The sequence below is a fragment of the Diuraphis noxia genome, unplaced genomic scaffold (assembly GCF_037042655.1).
Source record: "Diuraphis noxia isolate RWA-SAM2 unplaced genomic scaffold, SU_Dnox_SAM2 contig0002, whole genome shotgun sequence".
NCBI lineage: Eukaryota > Metazoa > Arthropoda > Insecta > Hemiptera > Aphididae > Diuraphis > Diuraphis noxia.
Window position 1 is genome coordinate 6,977,730 of NW_028301712.1, and position 26,804 is coordinate 7,004,533.

Consider the following 26,804-nt stretch of genomic DNA (forward strand, 5'->3'; position numbering starts at 1 on the left):
TTTTGCAGCGACCACGGCGGCGTAGATGAAGAATAGAAGAATCTTCTCTTACGCCGTGGCCGTGCTGGCAGCGACCGAGCGACGGGTCCGTTTGCAGACGCCGCGCGCGCGTCTCTTTGTTCCGGTCGTGTGAAAAAAAAACCCGCGTCGTCGACCCGCAGCGATCGTTCGTCCACGGGGGCGTTGCACCGGCCGCCGCGGAGAAGAACGCGCGCGAAATGGTAGTGGCGACGGCGGCGGCGACGAGTGGCGACGACCGCTGCGGCCGGTGGAAGTGGCCCGGGTTCGGGCTGCATGGTGGAGGACGCGGCGAGTCTTTCGGCCGGTCCCCCGGCGATTGCCGCCGACCGCGTTACGCGCACACCGCCGTCGTCCCGCCGCCAAATCCACCGCGGCAGTGCTCTCTCAGTGTCGGTTCGTTGATCACACGCAATATATGACGCACGCACCGCGGTCGTCGGCTGTTCAACCAAACCATTAACAACAATAATTATTTATTAATCGCAATAGTACCTAATATCGCAATCGTCGTTTTACCCGCCGCCCGCGATTGTTAATCCGTTCTGTTTGAAATTTATAATAACAGCAGTAATATTATAAATATAATATATCGACTCGGCCGTATAATAGCGCGGCGCGTATAGGCTGCGACGACGTCGTTTGTTGTTTGTTCGACGGAAGAGCTTAATATTTAGCGACGCTCGTTCGGGGTGTGTCTATACGTTTTTCACTCCCGCGGTGCATCTACGCGATATTGACGAACGCGCATTTGTTGATTCTGTTTCTACGTTGATCAGCCGACGAAAACCGCGACGTTTCGGTCCTACCGCCGCCGAGTCGTTCGCGTACACCACGCGGGTGTTGCACCGCCAAAGCCGTCGCAATCTTCGCGAGTAATGCTCACTGCGAACCCGTGACACCCCACTCGCGCGACGTGCCTACACATTCATATGTACCTAGATTACGTCCGCGGAGAACGCAGCCCCGCACGACGACCCTGTTGACTGCCGAGGTCCATGCGACCCTCTTGCACGCGCTGCTCCGAACGTCCACTGTCCGCAGCACGTCGTCCAGGATCTCGTAAGTAACAACAATACGCTGTACGCCACTTCCGATCTACGTTTAAGACGTGTACATAATCATTCGACTTGACAGATACCTATTGTACGATTATCACGTATAATAGATATTATAGTATTATATAATAATAGATAGATACCAGAGCCATACAATTGCGTACATATACATATTATTGTAAATTTATATATATAATATTATATCGGTATTGTTGAAAAGGTTAGAAGATCGCGCATACTGAAACCTTACTATTGGGTTTCTACAGTCCTATAAGAACCACTTTAAAGTAGGTACGGTTCCCACTCTATACTCGTATAGTCGCTATGCGCCTGCGAAAATCCTCACAAATTCCTCTTTTTAAATGTTCATTAAAAGTTTTCTCGCTTTAGTTAATTCACTAAATATTCGAAATCCGTGGTTTTCTCTAATGCTCACTTTGGTATTTTTCACACTCCACACTGAATTCAAAGTTCAAAATTAAACTGTTTTCACAATAGTTTATAGGTGTACCTATGTTTTAATTCGTTAATGTTCAAAACTGTTAGTGTCGAATCTAATGGTGTTATATGACAAGTTTACTATTATAAAAACAAAATAAAAACCACTTATACATATTATATAGAAGTTTAGAAAAAAATAATATAATATATTGCATTTAAATGTATTTGTACCCTGTCCACCGCCTTTGCCCCTCCTCCACCATAACCGTGGTACCTATGCTGATTATGCGAATAGTCCCCGTAGACGAATATATCTCACTTTCAGCGACGGGTGGTTACTATTACGTTTTTTTTCCGATCGATCGGTCGGAAATCGGCACCTCCCCGCGCGAGCGTGTCTTTATATGAATCACGCGTTAATCGCAGCGTTATCCAGCCACGGCAATCATCGCGGTACCCGCCTGTCCATAATATATAAATTATAATATTATAGCGACGTTATAGTGTGGACGATAATCAGAACACGCTGCAGTTACGCCACAAAAACTCTCTCTCCTACCATCACTGCAAATAATGGATCCGCGTGAAACTATTTTATTTTCTCCAAGAAAAAAACACCAGTTAATCATATTATATGTTTTATTCGTTGGTATATATTATTTCTTTTACAATATTATATTATATGCACGGTGGTGGCGCATTCCATATTTTTCCCTCAAACGATCGGTTTTGGATCCTGCAAGTGAGTAGGTATCGGTTTTTCATTCGTGCAACTTGTCGGATCGGTTGGACCAGTCTCCGCGTATAACAGCGGTAGATATAGACATGCACAAACACACTCAAACAATACGTCTAACTTATACATATATCATATATGTATATATATATAAAGTATATACACGATGCGTCTAATATATTATATAATAATATATACACATGATTTGGGAAATTCGTCGAGTTTTAATAATATTTACATTTTACACCAGAAACGAATGTCACAATTATACACTTCAGAATTTCGTATCATAATTCCTATTTATATTATTCTGCTCAAAACATCGTCCTCTGCAGAGGTCATTCCCTCGGTTCGCGGAACAGGTTATAATACATATTATAAAAAATTATTGTTTTATTTTAAAATACATAGGAAATAACATATACCTAATAGATTAAATTGTTTTAATTAGCCTGAAGGTAAAATAATTGAAATTGTATTAGTGTTTAATTAATTAAGTCCAAATTGGTTTAAGACGGATTATTATTTTGATAATCTGCAGATTAAACATTGTCCGAAATGTTAATTTACTTTAAAAGAAGGCCTCAATTATACAATTTATATTGTTATATTTATATTATACAATTTATATTGTTCATTATCTTGTATAATAATATAACCTAACAATATTCCATTAATCGACCTATACCTATACTTTTATGATGGTGTATTAGAGACATTAATTTTACTATTTTAATGCTATTGTGATGTATTGCAATGTATTGGATAATAATTACCTACTCTCAAAAATAAATTCTTTATTTAAAAAGTGTATACGCTTACCTACTGGAAAATAATAATAATACACTATATCATGTGTGTTAAATTCTATTATTAAATATTCAAAAATATAGGTAGAAATGTAGAATTATCATTTTTTTAAATAATAAACCGTTATAGAACTATTTAATGAATATTTCATGATAACTGATCTGTATTTGATGACGCTAAAGTTTGATAATGAGGCTTATAAGTTATAATGCCAAAATAAACTATAGCAATTATTATTATTTTTCTTGTGTCGTGTCATGGTTAGTATAAACTATTAACGTTAATTAGAATTCAATGCAACGCACTAAAGCCGTCTATCCGTTATAAATCAGCTCATTAGATTTCATGACTGGTCGCCCTCAGAGTGTATTGAAGCGAGTTAACGGTGCCGTTATTATGAAGTCACCCGATGGCAACGGATACCGCCACCGTGTGTTGGATATTGTGCAACAAGAATCAATTTCAATTTTTAAACACTGTAATCAAAATGATAGTGAAACTATATAAGAAACATAGGCATATTATAGCTAGATAAAATGAATATAATTGCATTTTAAATGACATTGAACGAGTTACAAAAAATGTATCAATTTGTTGGTGTTAAAAACCGTCTATACAAAGGATCAGGCCAGGTCAATGTGAACTCTTAAAATGTATCCTAAATTATTTTTATTAAATAAAATTTTGAAATTAGTGAAAAGGTATCTAATAATTAGTTATTTAATTTTAACTTACCATTATAATTCTTAAATCTTGTTGAGTATTTTAGATCCTCAGTGAACAAAGGCCTAATGATGCATTTTTGCATTTATGCATTTTTTCCTCGATTTTTTCGGATTAGAATTTTTAGACTATCTAATTGAAAAGTTAAACAATTAGACATATGCGAAAAGTATGCCAGTATTAAGGTACAGATAATAATGAATAATATGTTAAATAATTGATAATGATATCAAGAGCCTTAACTTTACATTTAAGAAAATCACGGAAATTCAGCTAATTACTGATTAGTATTAATTTTGACGAAGAACTATTTATAGCGTTAAATTGATATTAGAAGATTGCAAACGATATGATATTCATTTTGACCTTACCATGGATACTTGTATAGAATTTAAAATTAAGTTTCTTTATATAATATTTTATGTAAAACGTATAAAAAAAAAATAAAGAAGATCAGTAAATAATAGATTTACGTACCTACTTGGATCAAATGTTAAATGTATTAACTTAAAGAAAATAATGATCAATCATATGACTGCAGCTTGACATTATGCAATTCAAAGTAAGCACTTACATAAAATATATAACCATTTCGCGTTTACAAAATGAATCATCTTCAAATAAAAGGTCATTTTTATACGTTATTATGTACTTATAAGTATAATGATTTTTTTTTTTTTTTTTATTTTTATTAGCTATTAGTATACAACTATGACAGCTCGACTATTACAGAAAGTATAATGATTTATAACATACTATTTCGTTGTTGTTTAATGCAAATGGGGATCAAATCACATAATATAATCCGATCACATGATTAGTATGAATATTTTTAGCTGGCAATTGGCCACAGATTTTATCGCAAAAAAATATTGAATATAAGTACCTATCTGCCGTTTGCCGATTACCATGATCAGTATTTGGACATTGAACACGCTGTAAGACAATCTAACTTGTTACTTCTAATTTTACTCACAGTTTCGTAAGCCAGCTAATGTTTGTAAACGGAAGCAACCTACATGCGTATACACATGAATACACGTGAATATAGGTAGTCGAATTTTCATGAGGAACCCACATTATTTATAATAACATTAGATTATATTAATATTTTTATTGTACAACTGTAAGAATTTCCATTGCATAAATATTACCTAATCGTACTATGTAACATGGCTTTGGATATAAATCAACTCAAGTTGCACTTTGATCTTATCGAGAGAAGAGGCGTAAACGTTATTATAATATTTATAAAAAGAAAAAATGTATGGATGTTATTGATCATCGTTATGATCATTATTGGCTTAACGAGAACGGTTTGTTGTGCAAATCGTATTTTAAAAAATAATTTTTTTGAAAAACAAAATACCATCTCTACATTAATAATGTATGAACATTTTAATTAAATGCATTAGTTTTTGTTTATCACACTTATAAATAAATAATATTATCTTATTATACTCCAGAAAAACTGCTAGCTGTTCCTTCGTCTCTTTTAACTGTTTTTTTTTTGTTTCATATTTTACTGTTTCAAACAAATCTTTGAAACAATTACTATGACAACGAAGTTGAGTCGGTTGAGGTTATTTCCCCGCAGAGTTAAGTATGTCGTAAACTTACATAGATTTTTAAACTGTCTACATTCAGTATCTCAAACTCTCAAACATTTATCTAAAACCTTAACGGCTAAATCTTTTGCGCTGATATGTTAAATACTAAAATGTAATAACGATTTTTTTTCGTTAATGATTTAAATTGGATTTTAAAATTAAAATCCATAATAATAATTTTTTTATAAAAAATTTGGTGTCTAATAATGGACAAACATTTAACCAATTAATAGCTATAATCATTTTAAAATTTATAGGAACACAATTTATACTAATATAATATTATTATATTTGTTCCAATCTGTTTAATGATGAGTTCTGTTCTTTTTTTCTTTTGAAATGCTTATTTTTGTATTATTATTTTTTCAAAACAAATTTTTGGAAATATATTTTATGCCACATAATATTATATCGAGTTAATTAATTTTTTTTCATGGTGTGGTTGAAATGAATTGTCAGAAGTTATTTTCCTTTTTTTGTAGTCTTAAGAAAGCGATTCATATTTATATGTTTCGTTTCGATGTTAGGTCAACCATTTAAGTAAAAGTTAAATAATCTAATTGGATTATCTACCAACAACTTATAATTGTCTGAAACATGAGTCATGACAGACATTTATTGTTCATTTTCTTTCATATTAATTACAGTTGAAATATGTGGTTCAAAATTCCAAATTTATATGAACCATTTAATGGTCTGTCTTAACATTATAATAATTTTAATTTAATAACTCTAATCATAGATCATGAGTTAAGAATATATTTTGACCGGGAAAAAGTGATGGTTTTGTTAAAAAATTACTCAAGTGAACGATTATTTAAAATATATGGTACCACATCAAACAGACTAATTGAATATTAAAAAAAAAACGAAAGGAATATTATATAAGTTAATAATTAATTATACTTAAATAATCATTATTAATTATGAAAAATAGGCAGTGTATTTAGCAAGTTTGATAGAATATTTGCCATGATTATCAAGTATTTATACATACACATTTTTAAAATTATACATTTAGATTTTTATCGTTTAATAATAAATACAAGTTCATAAATTAATCTTTAGAATCAATTGGATTAATATCTAGACTAGTATGTTACCTTGGGATTTTAAATTTAGTTTAGGAAAAAAAAATCATTAAAACATGAATATAAATATTACCATAAACTACCTATACATTTTTATTTCATTTCAAATTTCATCTATAATTTTATCGAGATTGGATTCGGTTAAACGTTATGAAAAGTTCTTTGTTTACAGCATACTTGCATATAATTACTATACCTATATTACCCACATACAAAATTCAAAACATTTACATTCTAAAGAAATTATTTGATGTAAATTTTGATAACAGTCCGGAACAATAAAAGTTTAATGCTTAAAAATTAATTTTAATTTTAAATAGTAATGAGTAATGACACATTGTATAATGTACATTATATTTTATTTTCAATACAGATAAAATTTGATATCTACGTATAAATTTAATTATATCAACTATCTGCATACATTGATGAATTTTTAGAATGGTGTCCCCAAAAAAGTGATTAGGAGATTAAATCTCAATCAAAAATTCGTCTTTTTCATTTATTATTGTTATATTATTATCATTATGTTGATATTTATAATATTATTGTAACATGTAATTATTATTGTATCGAGTATAATGCTATGATGTAAACATTCACATGTATTTATACTATCATTTTTGAGCTCGTTTTTTTTTTTTTTTTTGGTGACCTATTTGTTAGCAATCGTTACAACTTTTACTTTCTATGTATATTTTTTTAACTAGCCGGTTTTAACACTTTAAATCCTGATAAATAATATCTTTACCTTTTTGTTAAATTTTTATCTCATGAAGTGATTTAAATGCGTATCCTACGTATACCTACCGTTAATTGTGGGGCACTATACATAACTAGACATATGTACTTAATTATCAAATGTTTAGGTAATCATTAGGATTTTTCAAATTGGTAGGTATTTAATACTTAAGTGTAAAATTTATTAAACAAAAATACATTGATTTTTATATCAAACAACTATTTTTTAAAATAAATATACAAGATTAATAACTAAATTGATGTTTTATATTAGTTGATAAATGATAATCTTTGAAGTTTGAATTAAATCCAAAGATATGTGCTTAACGATTATGTTGGTTTGAACTACGATAATTATGTGAGTATACCTATAAGAAAATGAAGATTTATAAATTGAGAATAAAAATGAACTATAAAAGAAAATGATGTTTTTGGTGTCAATATCCTTGAATTCCAACTAGGTACCATTATATTGATATAGTGATTTATCGTGATATTTGTATTAAATTTAGTAACATCGACATTCAATTTATAGTAATTAAAAACAGGTATTGTTAGTTAGTGCTTCGTTATAACTGCCGGTTTTACAGATGATCACAGATGCAATTAACTATATAATTATATATTTTCCTCGTACGAATTCGGTTTGGCGTCTAAACTCAAGTTTTTTACATACCAGCTATAGCATGTAACGAAAGCAAAATCACGTGCGAATATCTTTACATCTGAATAAAATCATGCACCTTGACCACTTGATCCGCAAACCATGCACTTTAACATTGGTTGTATATACATTTATGGTTGTATACTCGTGTATTATTATTATTAATGAACTAACGCCTGCAATTGACAATTACATATCTGGTAATATAGTACATACAAGTTATTGAAATTATAACATAAATGTAAAAAATGTGGTAGTTAAACTAAGATAAAGAAAAAGTGTTAAATAAAAAATAATAGTTTTAGATGGTGTTAAGGATGCAAAGCATTCTATGTAGGTACCTATAGGTATTCTGTGTACGCCTGTGAAATAGAATAGTAGATAATATATACCTACAAAGAACTGTAGTTAATAAATATAATGATTTACAATTTACCTACTTAAACCTACTCCTCTTCACGCTTTTCCACACATGTCTCTGAATTCGTATTCTTCGTATGCCATAGGATTATAATATATACAGACTGCAGCTGTTGAATTTTCCGTTCTGGCTGTTAACACAAATAATGAGACTCCTCCTCGAGGTAGATTGGGCTGCTTGGAACTTGGAAGGGTTTCTGGAATCATCTGATGTTCAAATTTTGAACTATCTGCTAGTTTTAGCTTTTTTTTTCAAAATTGGGTCATCTAACCTGAAATTGTAGATTTTAAATTCAATAGTAGAATTTGGTAAGATTTGAAAAAATTGAAATTTTACATAGCATTTAAATGACGGATCTCTTTGGCCTTTGCGTTAGAATGTGTATAGGTGTATGATTCACAACGACTATCTACTACAATCGGGTAGAAGGCCGCGGTAATCAACCTTACTCACCGAGGATACCTGTATTATGATCGTCAAAGACGATTCTATCGGTGTTAATAATGAGTCTGGGAAAACCACGTTAACCGTATGTTTTAAGAATTTCAATCTGAATTTATTAACGATTATAGCTGCGCAGTAGTCATGTCTCATACGCTATGATTTTACGCTCTCAATCGCCACGGCCGTGTCCGCCAAACCTAATCTGAGTGTGTTACACTACACATCGTACCCAACAGTCGTCAAATTATATATCGTGTATATTTACTATTTCCGCGCCGGTATAAGTTGCTACAGCATTAAAAATTTTATTTCCATTTTTTAAATGAAGTATTATCGATCTAATAATCAATACATATTGCAGATTCTTTTTAAAACATTTTATTTAATGCGCGTGTCACAATAACGTGGTCAAATGGACAATTGCAGTTTGTACAGAACTATGCAACGTTACTAGTTAGTAATAATACTTATTATTAATTCTATTGCAGATGTATTTTTAATGATTTGGGTTTAAATCATAGAATATATAAATGAGCTTCAATAGCCATATTGTGGCCATTGAAGTATAAATTAAACTTTACCGTAAGTATTCTAATTAAAACGTAATCTTAGAATTTACAAAAAATGATAACATATAAGTCTATATAATCTTGTTTTGTTCAATGATCCAAATAATTGGCTTTTTTGTTAGGAACAGTAAGGAAATATAAGATATTAATATAATAATGATTCTTATTTAGATTTTCTTATTTTATTTTATTTTTGGATTGTAAGAGAATTGCTGTTATTTTTTTTATTGAAGAATAGGTAATTAAAATAGGCTACTAATGACCTTTATTTTTACACGTGGTTTAGCAAATAAAACTTCGTATATAATTGTCGAGGGGATAAAAAATACTCACTATATATATATTGTTTTATTAGCTTTATTCACACGAAAACACCTCCATGCCTTATTTATGAATGTTATTGATATTATGATCACACACGGTCCCGAATTCGACGAAATTTTTACGTACATAATATAATGATATAGGTAGTGGCCTTCTAGGTGTGACATAAAAAGATAAAAACGTATCCTTGATCTGAATTAGAATCCTGTACTTATATTACCGGTATGATGTAATGTTTTTGATGAGATACATCGTTTGTGATTGTTTTATAGGTACTTGTGTCGTTGCATCTTGCATATATTGATGATATTGGCAGTTATAGCATTGGCCAATCAGTCATATAATCTTAAACGATCATACTGGATATTAAAATAAGAGAGAAAAAATGTATTGTCAGTTGTCACGCATCAGATCCGTCTACAATCGGAAACACAATGGGTAGAACTGATAACTGCAGCTAGCCGTTAAGTACCTTCAAACACGCGTGATTGGCTTAGATCTTGTTTACTAGCATACATATAGCAATACGTTATATTATATGTAATGAGAAGTGCTAAGAGTGTATTTTATCTCTTCTCTTTTAATCAGGCGTGGCTTTCAAAATAAAAACAGTTTTAATTAATTACAATATTTTTATGGACTTCACATTGGACCTAAAATATGTTTAAAATATTACGAAGTTGTACTAAAACTTAATGTATATAAGCAATTCATCACATATGTTTATTGAGAACAATGATACACCCATACTTGGAACATTACTAATACTAATATAGTTATTGTAGTTATATCATGTACGATATACAATATTCTCTTAGATGTATTATTAGAACATGAGACATGGGTCGTATTATAGTAAAAAGTTAACTTTTTTCGGCCACTGACTGTTATTGGTTTAATATTAGTTTAATTATTATAAAACATTTTGAGAAAAAGTACATATATGATAGATTTATCAAAAATGATTTGCAGGATTTAAAAATAATAAGCAGGTTGATTCACCAAGCAAAATCACCCCTTATTTATTCATTAACAATGAATTTATCTAAATTTTGATTTTCAGAATTTTTAAATATATCAGTTAATTTAAGACCCTTTTTTCAAATTCTTGAATTTTTTGTATTACTTAAGGATTAGATTGCCCTGTCTTCTGTGGTACTTAATATAAACTTCTGTTTTTCAAATAAGAACCCTCACCCCTCAATTTGCTGAAAATTATTTAATGAATATTTTTTTTGAAAATTTTTAAATAACTTAAAATTTGAACTACGATGGTTTCTCAGTTATTAAAATGTCTAGTTATAAAAACTAGTCTTACGAATTTTGATTCTGATACATCAATATTTTCTGAAAAATTATTACTTTTATAGGTACCTATATAAAACAAATATTATTGTATATATAATTTACACTAAATAATTTACTATATAAAATGAGATTTCTCAATCTCAATTAAAACCGAAGTTTGTATCTCAGAAGAATTTTCCTAAAGTAGTAGGTATGGAAAATTTTAAGAATTTGAAAATATGATCTTTAAGTAAGCACCTATATTAAAAAATTCTAAAAATCAGATTTTTAATAAGTGCATTATTGAAAAAGATGTGTATATAATATACCCTGCAGTATTTAATTATATTATAGTTTAAGAACTAGGAAAAATGCATCTCTTACACTCTTAAACTATATTCGTTATTATAAAAAAAATTTGTATTATTTCGTTACGTTAAAAATCAATACAAACTGAAAAAAAATGTTATACTATATTGCAATAACTTTATTATTATGGTTTGTTTATTTGAGTTGCATTTGTATTGTAACTACTAACTACAAGCATTGAGAAAACTACTTAGAATAAAATGCATTCGAGATTCGACAATGCATATGTTATTCGCACGTTTTTATGTAGTCCTACCGGTGTTAGCTAATTCTTCGTAACCTTGGCTCGTATTATATTATGTAGGTACACTGAAGAGGAAATGTAAAATAATACCTATCTGGTCGAGTACATGGAGTTGTTTCACTTTCAGATTTCAATATTATTTAACGCATCGTCTTTAAAATAAAAACACGTTTTACAAACAACAATAAAGATTTAGATCCTATGTTGTAACTGCATATATAACATAAACTCACGGTATTAATAATATTATTCGTTAATAACTGTGTCATTAATTAGTATAATCAAGTAACAAACAGCGCATACAATTACATACACCTAACTCACGCAAGACATAACAGTGATATTTATTATTTTAAAAATGACACAGACATATGTAATCATTTTATGTTACATTTTATCGTATGTAGTGTCTTAATTTTTGAGAACATTTAAACTGCATTGTAGAATAGATTGTAGTATGACGTAGTACTGTAGTATACTGTGGTATACAGGTTTATATTCAGAATTGTAGTATTGTAAATTTTTAAACGTATTGATTAAGATATTTGAATCGAACTAAGTAAATATCATAATATATTATCTAACAACATCATTAGCAGTATAGTATTGTAGTAAATATTACTAGGTATATTATTAAACGCTGCATGTACACGTGTTGCACATATCATCGGAACAATAATATTATTACACCGAGCACGTTTTAAATCTAAAGCGACATCAATTCGTTTTATGTAAACAAATGTTTAATAACGTGTTACGCATGTTACTTGCACGATTCCTCTTAAAAGAAATTGTGGTTTGGACTATCATCGTTATAGATGGATGGGTGGATGGATGGATAGATGGGACCTCGATGCTTATAATCTTCTGAATTTAGAACATGCGATGACGTGCACGTAATATTTCCAGAGTATATTATTGTAATTTAGGTACCTACGCGGTCATCTTTATGATGCGTACAAAATTAGAGAGAGAGAGAGAGAGGGAGAGATATAGAAATATAGAGAGGGAAATAAGAGAGAAATAATACGATATTGACAAGGGGGAGGGAAAGAGAGGAAAAAATCAGTTCACAGTGAAAGTTTTGTCCTCTGGTCCTTATAATACATAAATACACACACACATATAAACGCACACCACTATATAGCAAGCATATAACCGTACACAAACTCGGCTATATAGCATATACACATACTCACACACGTCGAGCGCGAACTATATGGAATCATTCCGATACAAGACCAGAATGGCACGCGTGATAGCTGACGCGTAACGCTATTGTTCAGCGCTCCTGATGTAATCATCTTGTGGCAATATTGTACATATTATAGGTATATGTAGGTATCTCATATATTGTATATAAATATATAATATATACTACTTTCGTTTGAAAAAATATAATAATAACAATATTAGGTACTTTCTCAATGCCACCGTACTTCTTATCCATATATATATATATATATATATTTAATGTAGTAAAGTGAGGACAATACGATTTGTTTACTCGTCTGCTGCTGTAATGCTGTGTCATATTATCGATGTTAGAATAGGTACGACGGATCGTTTCCTAACTTTATTTTCGTTTTCAGTTTTGTACCCCAACCCAGCACATAAAATCGTGTATGTTTGGTATATGTAATTTATATTTTATAGTTTTTTACATTAATTATTAATTGAGGATTCTCTCACTGGACAGCCTCCCTCATAATATAATCATGTAAATATTTTGTAAAAAACTAAAAAGAAATTTTATTTTATTTGATTATTGTACTTATGTTTACAGATTTTAAATATTATATTTAAAAAATAAAAATAAAATTAATTTATGATTAAAAAATAGTAATTTTTTTATTGAATGTTGACTATATGTTTACGTAAAATAGTATAAATATCTATGTTTTTTTTTAAATATTAATAAGCAATATTTAGAGTGTTTAATTATTAATTAATATAGAATATACATTACGCTATTCAGTACATTTAATAACAAAAATTTCGGTATTGCTGGAGATTTTAACGAATGTGACAAAAAATGATGACTTTTATTAATATAGGTACATATTTGTATATTAGTTGACGAAAAATATTATGACATTGATATTCTATTACTTGACTTATAGTCTACAAGTGCATAGTATAAATATTAGTTTATTATATCCATATAGTATAACTGCATAAGTCAAAGTGTATGAATTTTATTTATAGTACCTATTATATATTGTAAACTTATAAGTGTATGAACTACATTTTAGTAGGTATCTCTATAGTGTATAGACACGCTGCAATGGAATATAATTATATACTATTATAATTTTTCTTATGCATATATGTAACGAATTCAATGTGTTAACAGATGTTATATACTTACTTATATTAATGTGTATATAATATACCAGCGTGTGTGTGAAAGTGTAACCATATTTTTATAAAATCTTCATCGATTCGTGAAGTTTGTGGTCATCATAAACTATATATATTATTTTACTCGTGTGCTAAAATTTCTCATGCTATCATATAAAAAAAACTGTGATGGTTTAGTTTAACTGTATTTCTCATCAACTATACAAACTAACAAAAATGTTTTCATAAAGTTTTATTGATTTTATTACAGACTCAACTCATAAAAAAGAAATTTTATTATCATTCCAATTCAATATTATCGTGAATATAAATTGTTATACTCTTTTGTATAGTTTCGAATCACATAGATAATATTATGAATAATGGAATGTAATTTCTCAAAAACCAGATTATTATAGAAATACCCGATATCAAGTGTACAATACAGTAAGTACTCGTGTTAATTAATAATTAATTAAAAGATTAAAGAATATAGGGATTAATATGAGGATGATTTTTTTTTTTAACTAACTTTGTAGATATTTTAGTATAGCACTTCATAAACTTATTTACTAAATAAGACAATATATGTACCTACTTAAAACTTATTAGTAATAAGTTATTACAATGCTGTATTTATTTTTTCTGGGTTGTTATTAACTTTACATTATGCCATACAGAAATTGTTGTAAATTTGTTACTATGTTATTTAAATTTGTTTAATATTGGTTAATATTTCTAAACAACAAATTTACCAACTATTTTAGCATACAATTTAAACAAATCAAATATTAGGAGTTCAGGAATAATGAATAAGGTTAAGTTTTTGTTAAACAGTATATCTATATTCTATATTGGCTATATAATAAATAAATTATTGTTGTAAACAGTGCCGGTGTTTTGTGTTGTCTCTTGTCTTAATATTTAAAATTGATGACATTTTGTTACTTAAATGAGTTAAAATACCATTAACCAAATGTGAAAGTCTTTTGTTTTAAATTAAAGAGTAAAATATGATTATAACGAAACTATATTTGAAACTGACAGAAAAGCAAAAAGTGAAAATTATTCACGTAGGTAGGTACATTATTATAACATTTATAACATTGATAAAAAATATATTATGTATGTCTATATATCGGTATGACGATATATAAACATACCTATTGTATATTCTATAGATTATATTATATAGTTGTTGCTTAAGGTACTTGTATTAAAACCATCATGTGTGATATAGTTCTATAACGTATTACTAATTTCCTTGATCTTTTGGGATTGTTGTCTAATAAAACATAATATTATGAAAGAAAACCACATCACGTGATTAATTAACATCGTTTTAAAATAATTTTACATAAATAACATATTATATTATTATGCATTGCACGCATTGTAATTAATATGTTTAGGATGCGAAGAATGCTGTTTAGTGTTTGTATAACTTCTAAACACTGAAAGTGCTCTCACTTTCTTTTCTAAATGGTTAATGAGTTTATTAAGTAAAAAGGTCCATAGATTTATTATTTATATCCATAAAATATAATATATTCTAACTGAATATATTTATAATAATTTAATATTGACAATGATCTATCAACAACTATTGTTTTATAGGTAAATAGATTAAAAACAATATTATTTATTTTTGTTTTTAGTAAAAAAAACTTTATTTTAATACTCAAATACTAACGACTCTCCTGTGTATAGTAATAAAAACATTGTGCATTTTTACAACTTATTTTATTATTTTATTCATTCGCAGGTGATTATAAATCGTTTGAATTGTTCTAACCCGTTGAACAAAGTATAATTTTTTTATGTCGTTCGGCGTTTACCGTAACACTATTTATATGGTATCGAGTACCCCGGTATACGTTTGATGCGTATAAACTATATTTAATAATGTTCATAATGGCAATAAAATTATAGATCTAAGTAGACATAAAATAACAACTATCAACTATATATGTAGGTATGTATATTATATTATTATCAAATTACATTGTATACGCTCTATATCAACTATTCATAAATTGAAAGACAACTGTGTTCAATAGAGATTGAATATTTTAATAAATTTTAATAAACTTGTTGTATAGGTACTAGTGTACTACACTTAAAAGTTAAAACGTTTAAAAATTTTAAAACAGTACATATATTATATTAATTATTGTCTGTAAATATAAGTATATATTAAGTACGTATAACGTATTTAGGATTTGAAACTGCACAGTGACATTTATTTTGAGAGGAAAAAGAAAAAGCACATTAATTTTATGCCATTAATGCTAATATAAACTGTTAAGTACCAATAATTAAAAGAGAATGTGAGATCGATAGAATAAAATATGTCAAACACAATATGTTATAGTTGAAATTAAGGTGTATTAATTCATAGTTGTAAGCAAATTCTTTGATGACCATATTAATACTTAAAATATTATTTGCTTAAATTCAACAAATGCCTAATTTGTGTACGTCTAATTTATTAAAACTAATAAGAATATAATTTAAAAGTGATATACTTGTATTTCTGTTAATAATAAAACAATCAATATATTAAAATTAATATTATACACGAGTAGAAGTAATTTTGAGTCGAGCTATATGATCTATTTGTTGAAAAGGGTATGAAAGGTATTTCCTAATATTATGTTATATTGGAAGTTAAATAAATAAAAAGAGAGTGAATTGTTAATAAAAGAAAATAACCATATCCGTCGTAACTCATAATTAATAATTAAACAGTGTCGAAGACAGGAACTTAATATGGGGAGGGGGGTTCATAATAATTACATAAAATATAATAAATGCATTTATATACTTTCCATATTATAGGAGGTTTTAACCCTCTAACCGCCCCCAAGTTTCTACACACGCGTGTAACTAAATATACGACTTATATTAAATAAATAGATGGATAAATAATTAAGAGGACGCTTCACAGCCATTATTGTTGTCTCCGTCTTTCAAGTGCGTATATCATAGATACCAAATTTGAAACCATGACCTATAATCAAACTAGACGGTTAGAAAATTATTTTTTGTCACGCCTGCACCGAAAGTTTGGTTTTCGACAACGGTTGAAGCGTTCGAAAGCGTCCTTTTTCCGTCCAGCGGGCGGTAAAGTGGAAATCCCCAAAGTGCCGGGCGGAAAAGAGGAAATCCCCAAAAGTGCCGGGCGGAAAAGAGGAAATCCCCAAAAGTGCCGGGCGGAAAAGAGGAAATCCCCAAAAGTGCCGGGCGGAAAAGAAGAAATCCCCAAAAGTGCCGACCGCCGGGCGCGTATCCCCTGCACAACCAGAAATTAAAATGTATACCTACCACGGTTCTTACAAAACATAAACTTTTGGTTACATCTTAAATGTATAGTATAACCTCCTTGCATGACGCATAAACATTTAAACATATTTAATTTGCACTGTTCCTAGATAAGTGCGTCGAACGATGCGTTAGTAAATGTCTTCCATGAAATTGTTTTTGTAGAATAGTCTATAATTGTTGCATAGATCCCTGCATAACCTTTTCCATGAACGCAGGGGCGTGACAAAAAATAGTATGTGTGGCTCGCGCGGGAAGGCCATTTCAGTCTTGGGCGAAATGCGGCACTCGCTACGGCTCGTGCCGCACACGACGCCCGCGACTGAAATGGCTCACTTCCCGCCCTTGCCACACAATATACTATATGTTTGTATGTGAGTTTTCTACGACAATTCAGTTTTTAAGTGAGTTATGTACATTTTTAAATAATTACGCTATATCATATATGCAAAACTTGCTAAAAAATAAAAGTATCGTAAAAACGCAAATAATATTCTTACCATCAAGTTTCATAATAAGTCGATTCATTCCAATTTTTAAACTAACAAGGTTAAACTTGATCTGAAGAGCGTTAATTTGTTTTGTGACGCACTTGTAAGACGGAGACAACAAATGCATGTGTAAGAACCTCTTGAGCATTAAATTTTTTTTTTATTGTATACATTTCAAACACTTTTAATACAAGGGTACTTTTATATACTATGTAATTATTTAGTAGAAATCTACTTATTTGTAATTTATGTTTTTTAATATTTAGGATGCACATTTTTTTCGTTAATCTCGCGTGATTGGTTTTAATTTATTTTTATTCAATGACGGTATCTGTTGAACTTTTTGATACCTACGAATAAACACATTCTCTAAGTGGACTCATTCTTGGAAAAAAAAAAATTAAACTTTTTTTTCATGATGAGTTCATTAAAAATACAATAAACGCCTCGCGTGTACCTATACAGTACCTATACATATTTGAATATTTGATCCCAAGGTTTTCAACAAAACGACTAACTTGGATTATATCATACCGATTTTCCACGAATATTCATCATCAACGATATTATAAATATTTATAATACATTTTATTATATAAGATTATTATAAATTACAATATAATATTATTATCTATATTATGCGCATGCATATCGTACGCTCGTGTATGTAATAATCATATACATTCGCCCATAACCTGCAGACGGTGTATATTATATTTTATACACATATAATATTAAACATAATGTAAGCGGTGTGTATAAGCACGGCGTGTTTAAGCTGCAGTGTTTCAATGAGAACATGATAAATTCAATAATATTATTACGACAACAATATTATCTCTGAACTACGCTGGTGCGCGGGTATGCTACTTGACTGGTGCAGCCGACCCGTTTTTTAACGACTAGAAATTTGTTTTGGGGCCTTTGTATCAAGTTTATTCGCCTCGCGCTGTACACAATCAAAGTCTGTAATTTTCTAATAACTCAATGTAGCAACTTAAACGCCGTTCGCGGAGGTATAACACACACATACACACACGACACGCAGTCAAATAGGTACCTACTCACTACTTACACGGTAATATCAATAAAATGTTATTATGTGCCTATTATTATAGACGTGGAGTAATTATCGCAATAGACATCAATTTCATAATAACTCGCGAAAAACCGTTCGAATTTTCTGCAATGGACCATAACAGTGCGGTCGCAACGTGATATATACAATTCCTATATACGCGTATAATATAATATAAAATTATAAAATAATATAATGCCTACGTAGCCTACGTGTATATACGCGTGTTTCACAAAACGAGATCAAAGTCGCGACTATACTACACACACACACACACTTACACACAAGGCAACGGGTCTAACAGTGTATTGTAAAAATAAAAATATGTGGTAATATTTGGGCTACGGCGGTGTCGTGCTCGCGCTGAAAACTGGTAGCGTTTTTTTTTTTTTTTTTGTTCTCCCCCGTCATCGTCTTTTCTTTCTCACTCTCTCTCTCTCTCTCTCCCTCCCTCCACAGTTGTCTCTTTGCGGTCTGCCCAGTCCTCCGTTCACCGTCGCTCCTTCTCGTTCGATTCCGATAGTACCTATACAATGCATATATTAAATAGGTATGCTATCTTAAAATATATAAATATAAATATATATATATATATAGGTGGTCAGACCAGTCAAGGTTGTAATGGTCACACCCAAGTCTATGATATTGCAAATGCAATAATAATTACGTAGGTACCTATATATTATGATAATAATAAAAACAGGTTTCTCGTACATGTCGATTAAGACAGGCGCTTGTTACAGATTTGATTTTTTTTTTTGTGATTTTGGACATTGTTAGCGTCATTAGACATTATTTACTCATTACTACACATATAATTATCGTATTAGGATATATTATTTCACTTAATGTGTCTCGTATGTATAACACAATATGTAGTTCCAAGTTTCAATGTTATTACAACTGTCGCAGGTGCAGCTGACTTTATGGTGCAGGGGTTGCAGTGTAAGTCCTACGCCAAGAAACTGCAGTAAGATATCCAATAACCACATAGGTAGTAAAGATTTGGTGGTTTTTCACTGCCGAAAAACTTACATACCAACAGCTAATCGACTACCGCAATTACGTCGACGTATAATATATTCGTTTTTCTGATGGTATTGATTGAAGCTATTGAGCAGATAGACTGATTTTATTTACGTTCGGTTATTGAAAGTAAATCGATAAATCCATAATACACATAGATAGTATAATACCTACTATAATGTCAGTATGAATGTGTACGATATTTTTTTGTTAGGCAAGGTTATTATACAATTTCGTATTTTGATTCTAATACCTGCTCCCCTCCCTTCTTGATTTTTAAGCAAGTAACTCGTTTATAAATTAAAATGTTGTAAAAATCTATAAGTACCTACAAACACGGATAGTATTCTTACATGAAAACTTGACAACAATTTTTTTCTATGCAATTGTAGTTTACATGGAAGATGGGTTATTTTGAGTTTTAATATTTCAGGAAATTTACTTATTACCTATCAAATTCATAAATACGAATATGATCAATGTTCTATAATTCTATCGTTAGTTTAATTTTAAAGGAATTTCTTATAGTACTTTTAAAGTTTTAAAGTTTTAAATATTAATATTTTACATACTTATAAGTTATAACTATAGTTTTAGCTACACGATATTCCTTATATGTTATTTGAAAATATGGTCTTTAACAGTTCCAAAAATCAAAATTTGATTAAATGTATCGTAGATAAACAAGGACAAAGTAGGGTATTGAGAAATGTGCACAGGTCTGGATAGGCCAGTCAAGCTTTCGAGAAGATCTCCGCTAAAATTTTGGACTGGTACGAGAAATTTGCCGCAATGCCTACGTTACGATTTTAATGACAGCTATATAATAGTATACCTACAATGAACAAACGTGATAAGAACATTATTATTTATTGATATTAAAATTCGTCCAACATGGGCTACTATATAACAAATTACGGACCGATTGAAAAATATTTCTCGAATACACATTATGTGCATGATGCTCGGTGAATCACATTGTGTGTAGGTACCTAAATATAAAATATACCTGTCATGTATTATCGATTTTAATTAGATTCTGATAAACATATGACAAAGACAAGCTAATTAAAAAATATATATAATTTTGTTTCCTACCTACTCATGTATGGTTTTGTGAAATTAATTTTTATCTGTACTAATTAAATGAATTAATTATCTGTTTCATTTGTTTCAGACTGAAATGAGACGGCTCAAAATTATATTCATTTGTAAGCTGACGATATGTAAGTAAATTAAAAAATTTAATTTTAATTTCTCATTATAAATTATTATACAGATACCTAATACAGTAATAGGTACATTATAATATATCACACACAAATAATACTGTATATTATATATTTATTATTATGATGTACCAGGTACCTTCATAAAATATATATTATTGCAAAATAGGTACATCATACATTTAATAATAATTTGTTTTATTGACTTTTTATTTAAAATTTAACTTAACATAATATTATATAGATCAATTAATAGATATCTTTAAAAATTACAATAACTATTTAGTACAAAAATGTATAAGTTTTATAAAAAATAATGGCTTTTTCATTTGTTGTGAAGACATACTATAGCTGTGTTATGTATAGGACCTTAGAATTTAAGGACCATTAAGAATTACAGTCATAACAATTTTTTCGTAACGATTTATCAAATGGTTTCAAAATATCGTGGTCTCCGTGCATTTTTAATGTATCATATATCTTAAAGGCCTCAGTTACTAATAGGAAGAACCTTGAAAAAATTATTTATACGTTTGTGAAAGTAATTTAAGGGCGTTGTCTGTTTTTAAGATATTTTTTATACGTCGATCTAAAAAGTAGGAATCAAATGAAATCTTGAGCAATGTTGAGTTTTATATTTTTCTTTATATTATTTTGAATAGTAAATGTTATACCTACTGCTTGAAACAAAGAGGATATATTATACTTTTGGTATTTGGTAGGTCTTATGTGGCTATACTACACATGCACTCGGCCAATATTTGGAATGTTTTGATTCGTCTTGTTGTTGTTGTTGTTATATCATATAACTATATTATTGATTCATTATAGGTATTTAATAATCACAATTTTTTTTTTATGTTTTATAATTGAAATATTTAATTTATATAACAAGCTATAGTTATTTATTTAACTAGTACTTTGGCGATCATTTTATTGTATTATGGTCATTGATTAAATCTACATAACATTGTACTTATACTATGTTGGCAATCAATGATCTGGTTTATAAATCACAAATACGCTCGTGACTATAAGTTATATATATACCTATATTATATTATTATTATGAACATGTTGACGCAATACTGAAAAGACACCGTAGGCAATTGTCCTAGTATAAATGCGAGGTTTATTCTGTGGAGCATAGGTGTAGGGTGCTCAAATATTCTAGGAGGGAGGCTAGATATAACCACACTAGCACTCCATAGGTATTAGGTATACTTTAATTATCCAAGTGGTTTTGGGGATTACACAATATTTATAATATTTAGATGGACTGAACATATTGACTACAATTCCAATGGGAGGAGGAGGGGGGTAAACTCCCTCCTACCACTTTTAGATACGCTTATTAATAATAATATATTATTTTTTCATGTATAAAAGATTATCCAATTTTACTGAATTCACCTAAAATCTACAATTAGGCACAGCTAGAACAATTATATTTAGGTAGTCAAGTACAAACAATGCTTATTGCTTAGTGATCAGTTATACACTACTTTCGATCACATTTGGAATTGCTAATATACCTATAATAGTTTCATTTTGAATTTGAATACTCATTTAGCTATATTTTATATATTAATCAGCCATAATTAATGATCAATCGATTTTTTTTACATGATAATTGTTATTTTAAGTTAAAATTCTGATAAATTGAGACTTGAGAGCATGGACTAATAGTTATACTGATATAGGAATACTATTTTTGAAAAATAAAGAAGTAGACGTTTCTTGGAACTATAAAAGTAGAAATTTAATTATATTACGTTATATTCACCATATTATTAGACATGTATAAAAATTGTAGTACAAAAATGACATGTTGCAAAACATCGATAAAAAAAAACTCTATGGTGTTGTGTACGTAATATTTATATGCTAAAATATATATATATATATATATATATATAGCAATAAAAAAATCAATAACTTAAATAATAATATAAAAAAAGCGTCCTTGAATAAAATGTTCATTTAATATTTTACAAAGCATGCATGACTCTTGTAATCTTTGTATAGGTATATTTAATACCAATACAATAATAATAATAGTACCTAATAATAGTAGTAATTGTGTGGTGAAATATTGTATTCATCATGAAATATTTTGTTACATTTTTAATTTATTCAAAAATTGTTCAGATCTAGTTTTATAATCATTAACTATTAATTACTAAGTTGTTGTTCATAACTTCTTTATGATACCATTAACTATATTTCACAAGTCATATTATTATTTATTTCTGTATAATTAAACAATTTTTAGTCTTTAAAAAAATATTAAAATTAAAAACATATAATATGTTCAAATGCGGAAGGTATTAAATTTAAGTACTGAATAAATTTATAGAAAATTTTAACAATATTAAACTGCATCCTGTTTCTAGTGTAAAAATAATCAACATTGAATAGAGTTTATTTTATTTTATATTGATCGATTTAATATTATTAAAATATTCAGTGTTGTAAGTATTTTTATTATTTTATTTATTATAAATGTACTATGTAAAAATCTAACATCCTTATCAATCATCCAAGACAAAATTAAATCAATAGTTTAAAAATAATACAATTAATTTTAAAGATTTAATTTGTGTTCATTTTATTTCAAGAGCTAAGTTGTCTTAATAAAACATACGCTGATTCCTAAAAAATAATATAAATTGTTTTTCACTTAAATTCTAAATAAGTGTAAGTAAGTTATTATAAATTGTAAAAATTACTAAGCTATATTGTGTATTTAGTATTGTCTTAACATATTCAACTATTTGCTAGTTCTCTTATAATATATTGGAGACATTACTATCATCATTCATAATATTTATACAGATACATGTATATAATATAGTATATGTATAGCAGTTAACACCCACGATTATATGCGTTCATCGATATTACTACCTTATGAAAGTCAATCTATTCGTAACTTTCCATTGACGTTACATATTGATATTGATAAGCGATTACGATTTTATTTGGCAATAGTGTGCAGAGTGAAAACAATACATTAAATATTAATTAGATATTTATTAAAAATTAAAATTAAAAATAAAACAACGCGCGGGAAGTAAATAATAGGTAAATAATAATCGAATTTAATTAATTAATAGTTTTATAGCTATTCAATAAATTAGATTGTTTTTAAGAACGATATTTATAATTTTATTTTATATCGACATTCGATTAGATATAATAGACTGTTATAACTTTTTTATAATACTACTGAACTCATACCTACTTTATACTTATTTCTTATATTTGGCTTCTGAAACTCTTCAGAGATTTTATACACAATTCAAACTTGATGTATCATAAAATTATAACATCAATATTTTAACCACCTCATTAGAAAATATGTTGGTACGTATATAGTTTTTACTAAATTCAGATATTCATCATCATATTGTTGAGGAATATTTATTAAATGGCGCCTGTGTCACATCAAATAAAAATACACCTTTGATGAATAATTTTTATAACCCAAGATGGGAGGGTAAAATTGAAAATATATTTAAAAAGTAGCAATTAAATATTTTATATATTATTTTATTTTATTATGACAATCTGCCACGAAGGTTAACGACCGAAAATTGGCCACAATGTATGGTAATTCTTAACGCGCGATCCAGAAAAAAATACCGTGTGTAGACGATTCGATGAATATAATATAGATAATAAACAATAATAATATCATATTATAATAATAAATTGATATTTGCGCAGCGTAGTACTACGCTATTCGCACACTGTGTAGAGTACCTATATGTATCACATTAGGAGCGTTTCAAGTGCATTCACATTGATCGAAGATCAAGGATTTGTATTTTTTCCTCAGTATTCATTTTTCACCATCACAATATAATATATAATATTCTATAATATGGCGTAAATTTCAATATCGTTATGTATTTATAATATATATTTAGTTGCTGCGTAATGGTCAATTTTGGCGAGAGAATATTATATTATAATTCAAACCTGGGACGCTGCAATGTCCTAAATAGTTATTATGTACTATATGCAATATAAATAATATTTTATAAGTATATAAACTTGTACCAGTTGTACCACAGAATGTAACAATTATTATACGGTTTGTTTGTGTCATCTTGTTGGGAATGCTTTAAAATATATATAGGTATGTTCATAAAAGAATTACGTCACCATTAGCGCTCGAGTACATAGGTATAGACGGTTAGTGTTTTTCGGCGCCTAATTACGTGTTTATCAGCATTTATGTTGCAATGCCACTGTCACGTTTGTCCAGGAAACGCAATGGGTCCCGTGGCGCATGTGTTCGCTGTGCTTACGAGTGTATCTCTGGGCGTTACCGAGTTTATGAGTTTTTAAAACTGGTTCGTTGCAACGCCAGCTATACCTATCGCATTAATTCATAATACATAATATTGACAATCGAAAATGTATGCCACTGTTACACAATGCACAGAACATTTTTACACGTCATAAATTATGGCTGATTAAAAATGCATCGGGAACAAATCGGACCATATAGATAGGTACTGACGTACTGTTCTAAGTGTTCTATAATCTATATTATACTATATACTTTGAAGGTACTTATATAGTATAATACATTAATACCTATATATTATTAAATTGTTATATGCAACTATCGGCTGAGTAGTGCATAATATAGACATAGGTATATATTATTTTTTTGTGAAAATTCTGTAACCATAGGTATATGTATTAAATCGTTATACGTAGACACAAGACAAGTGGTGTATTTAGGGGGGAGTTTTGGGGGTTCAACCCGGCCCCTTCGAAATGTATGGTTGGTACGGACGTTGATTGTATAGCTAATTAGAATCTATGAGGGATTGTTGAAATATTAATTTTTTGTAACCACCTCCCCCCACGAAATTAACAAGACACGTAGTAATATAGAGTTTAATATTTGCTCACATCGTGATGAATATTTTTTATTTAGTAATCGTCAAATGGCTCCGATGACACAATTTCGTCTGTTTAATGCCGATTAATGGGGATATCGATTTATTGGCTGCACACTTAGTTTTGTTAATTTTATGCATTATACAATAATAATAACTGCACTCGTGTAATCGTGTCTTAAATAAACTACATGGTGAAATTACGACTGGCTATTAGATGAATATTAATAATGATTTCACTAATAATGATTTTCAGTCGGAAAACATTTTTTTTTTTTTAGTAATTTTATTATTCTGCAGTTAAGTATGCCCGTGGTTATTATATGATATTATTGATATAACGTTACTTTCAAAAATGATTTATAGATTTACTGTTTCATTTATTCGCTTGAATTACGATTATTATATTAGGCTTTAATGACCCAAATATTAAAACTATAGTTTTCGAATCAAATTATTTATTAAACATTTTGTGTGCATATTTCTTGTTTTTAAGAGATTAAGTTGATACCGGTGCCCGGTTTAGCTGCAAATTCTCTGGCCTGCAGTATCTCAGAACATTTTTTACTGAGATGATTTGTAATTAATAAATCATTTTTGCTGTGTGATCATGACAAATCAGAATTAAAAATGCTAAAGACCTTAATATACTATATGCACTATATTTGTACTATAGTTACTGATTACCGATACATTATAACTAATTAGGATAAAATACTAAAATGTGATAGATTTTATAAATTATTTTGTGTCATTACTAATTATTTATTTTCTATTAATTCTTGAATACAATTATATCTATGTGAAAATATTGAAAGTCATCTTATGCGACACATATAAA

At 29.2% G+C, this 26,804-nt stretch overlaps 1 protein-coding gene across 1 annotated transcript in view; it reads left to right on the forward strand.

Moving 5' to 3' along the window:
• Positions 1 to 343: 343 nt before the first annotated feature.
• Positions 344 to 26,804, forward strand: part of LOC107166080 (uncharacterized) — a 35,330-nt gene continuing 8,869 nt past the window's right edge. The window contains exons 1-2 of the mRNA XM_015514603.2: positions 344 to 1,080; positions 20,990 to 21,038. Of these exons, the coding sequence (XP_015370089.2) occupies positions 20,996 to 21,038 (43 nt within the window). The 5' untranslated portion in view covers positions 344 to 1,080; positions 20,990 to 20,995. The remainder of the gene's footprint in view (positions 1,081 to 20,989; positions 21,039 to 26,804) is intronic.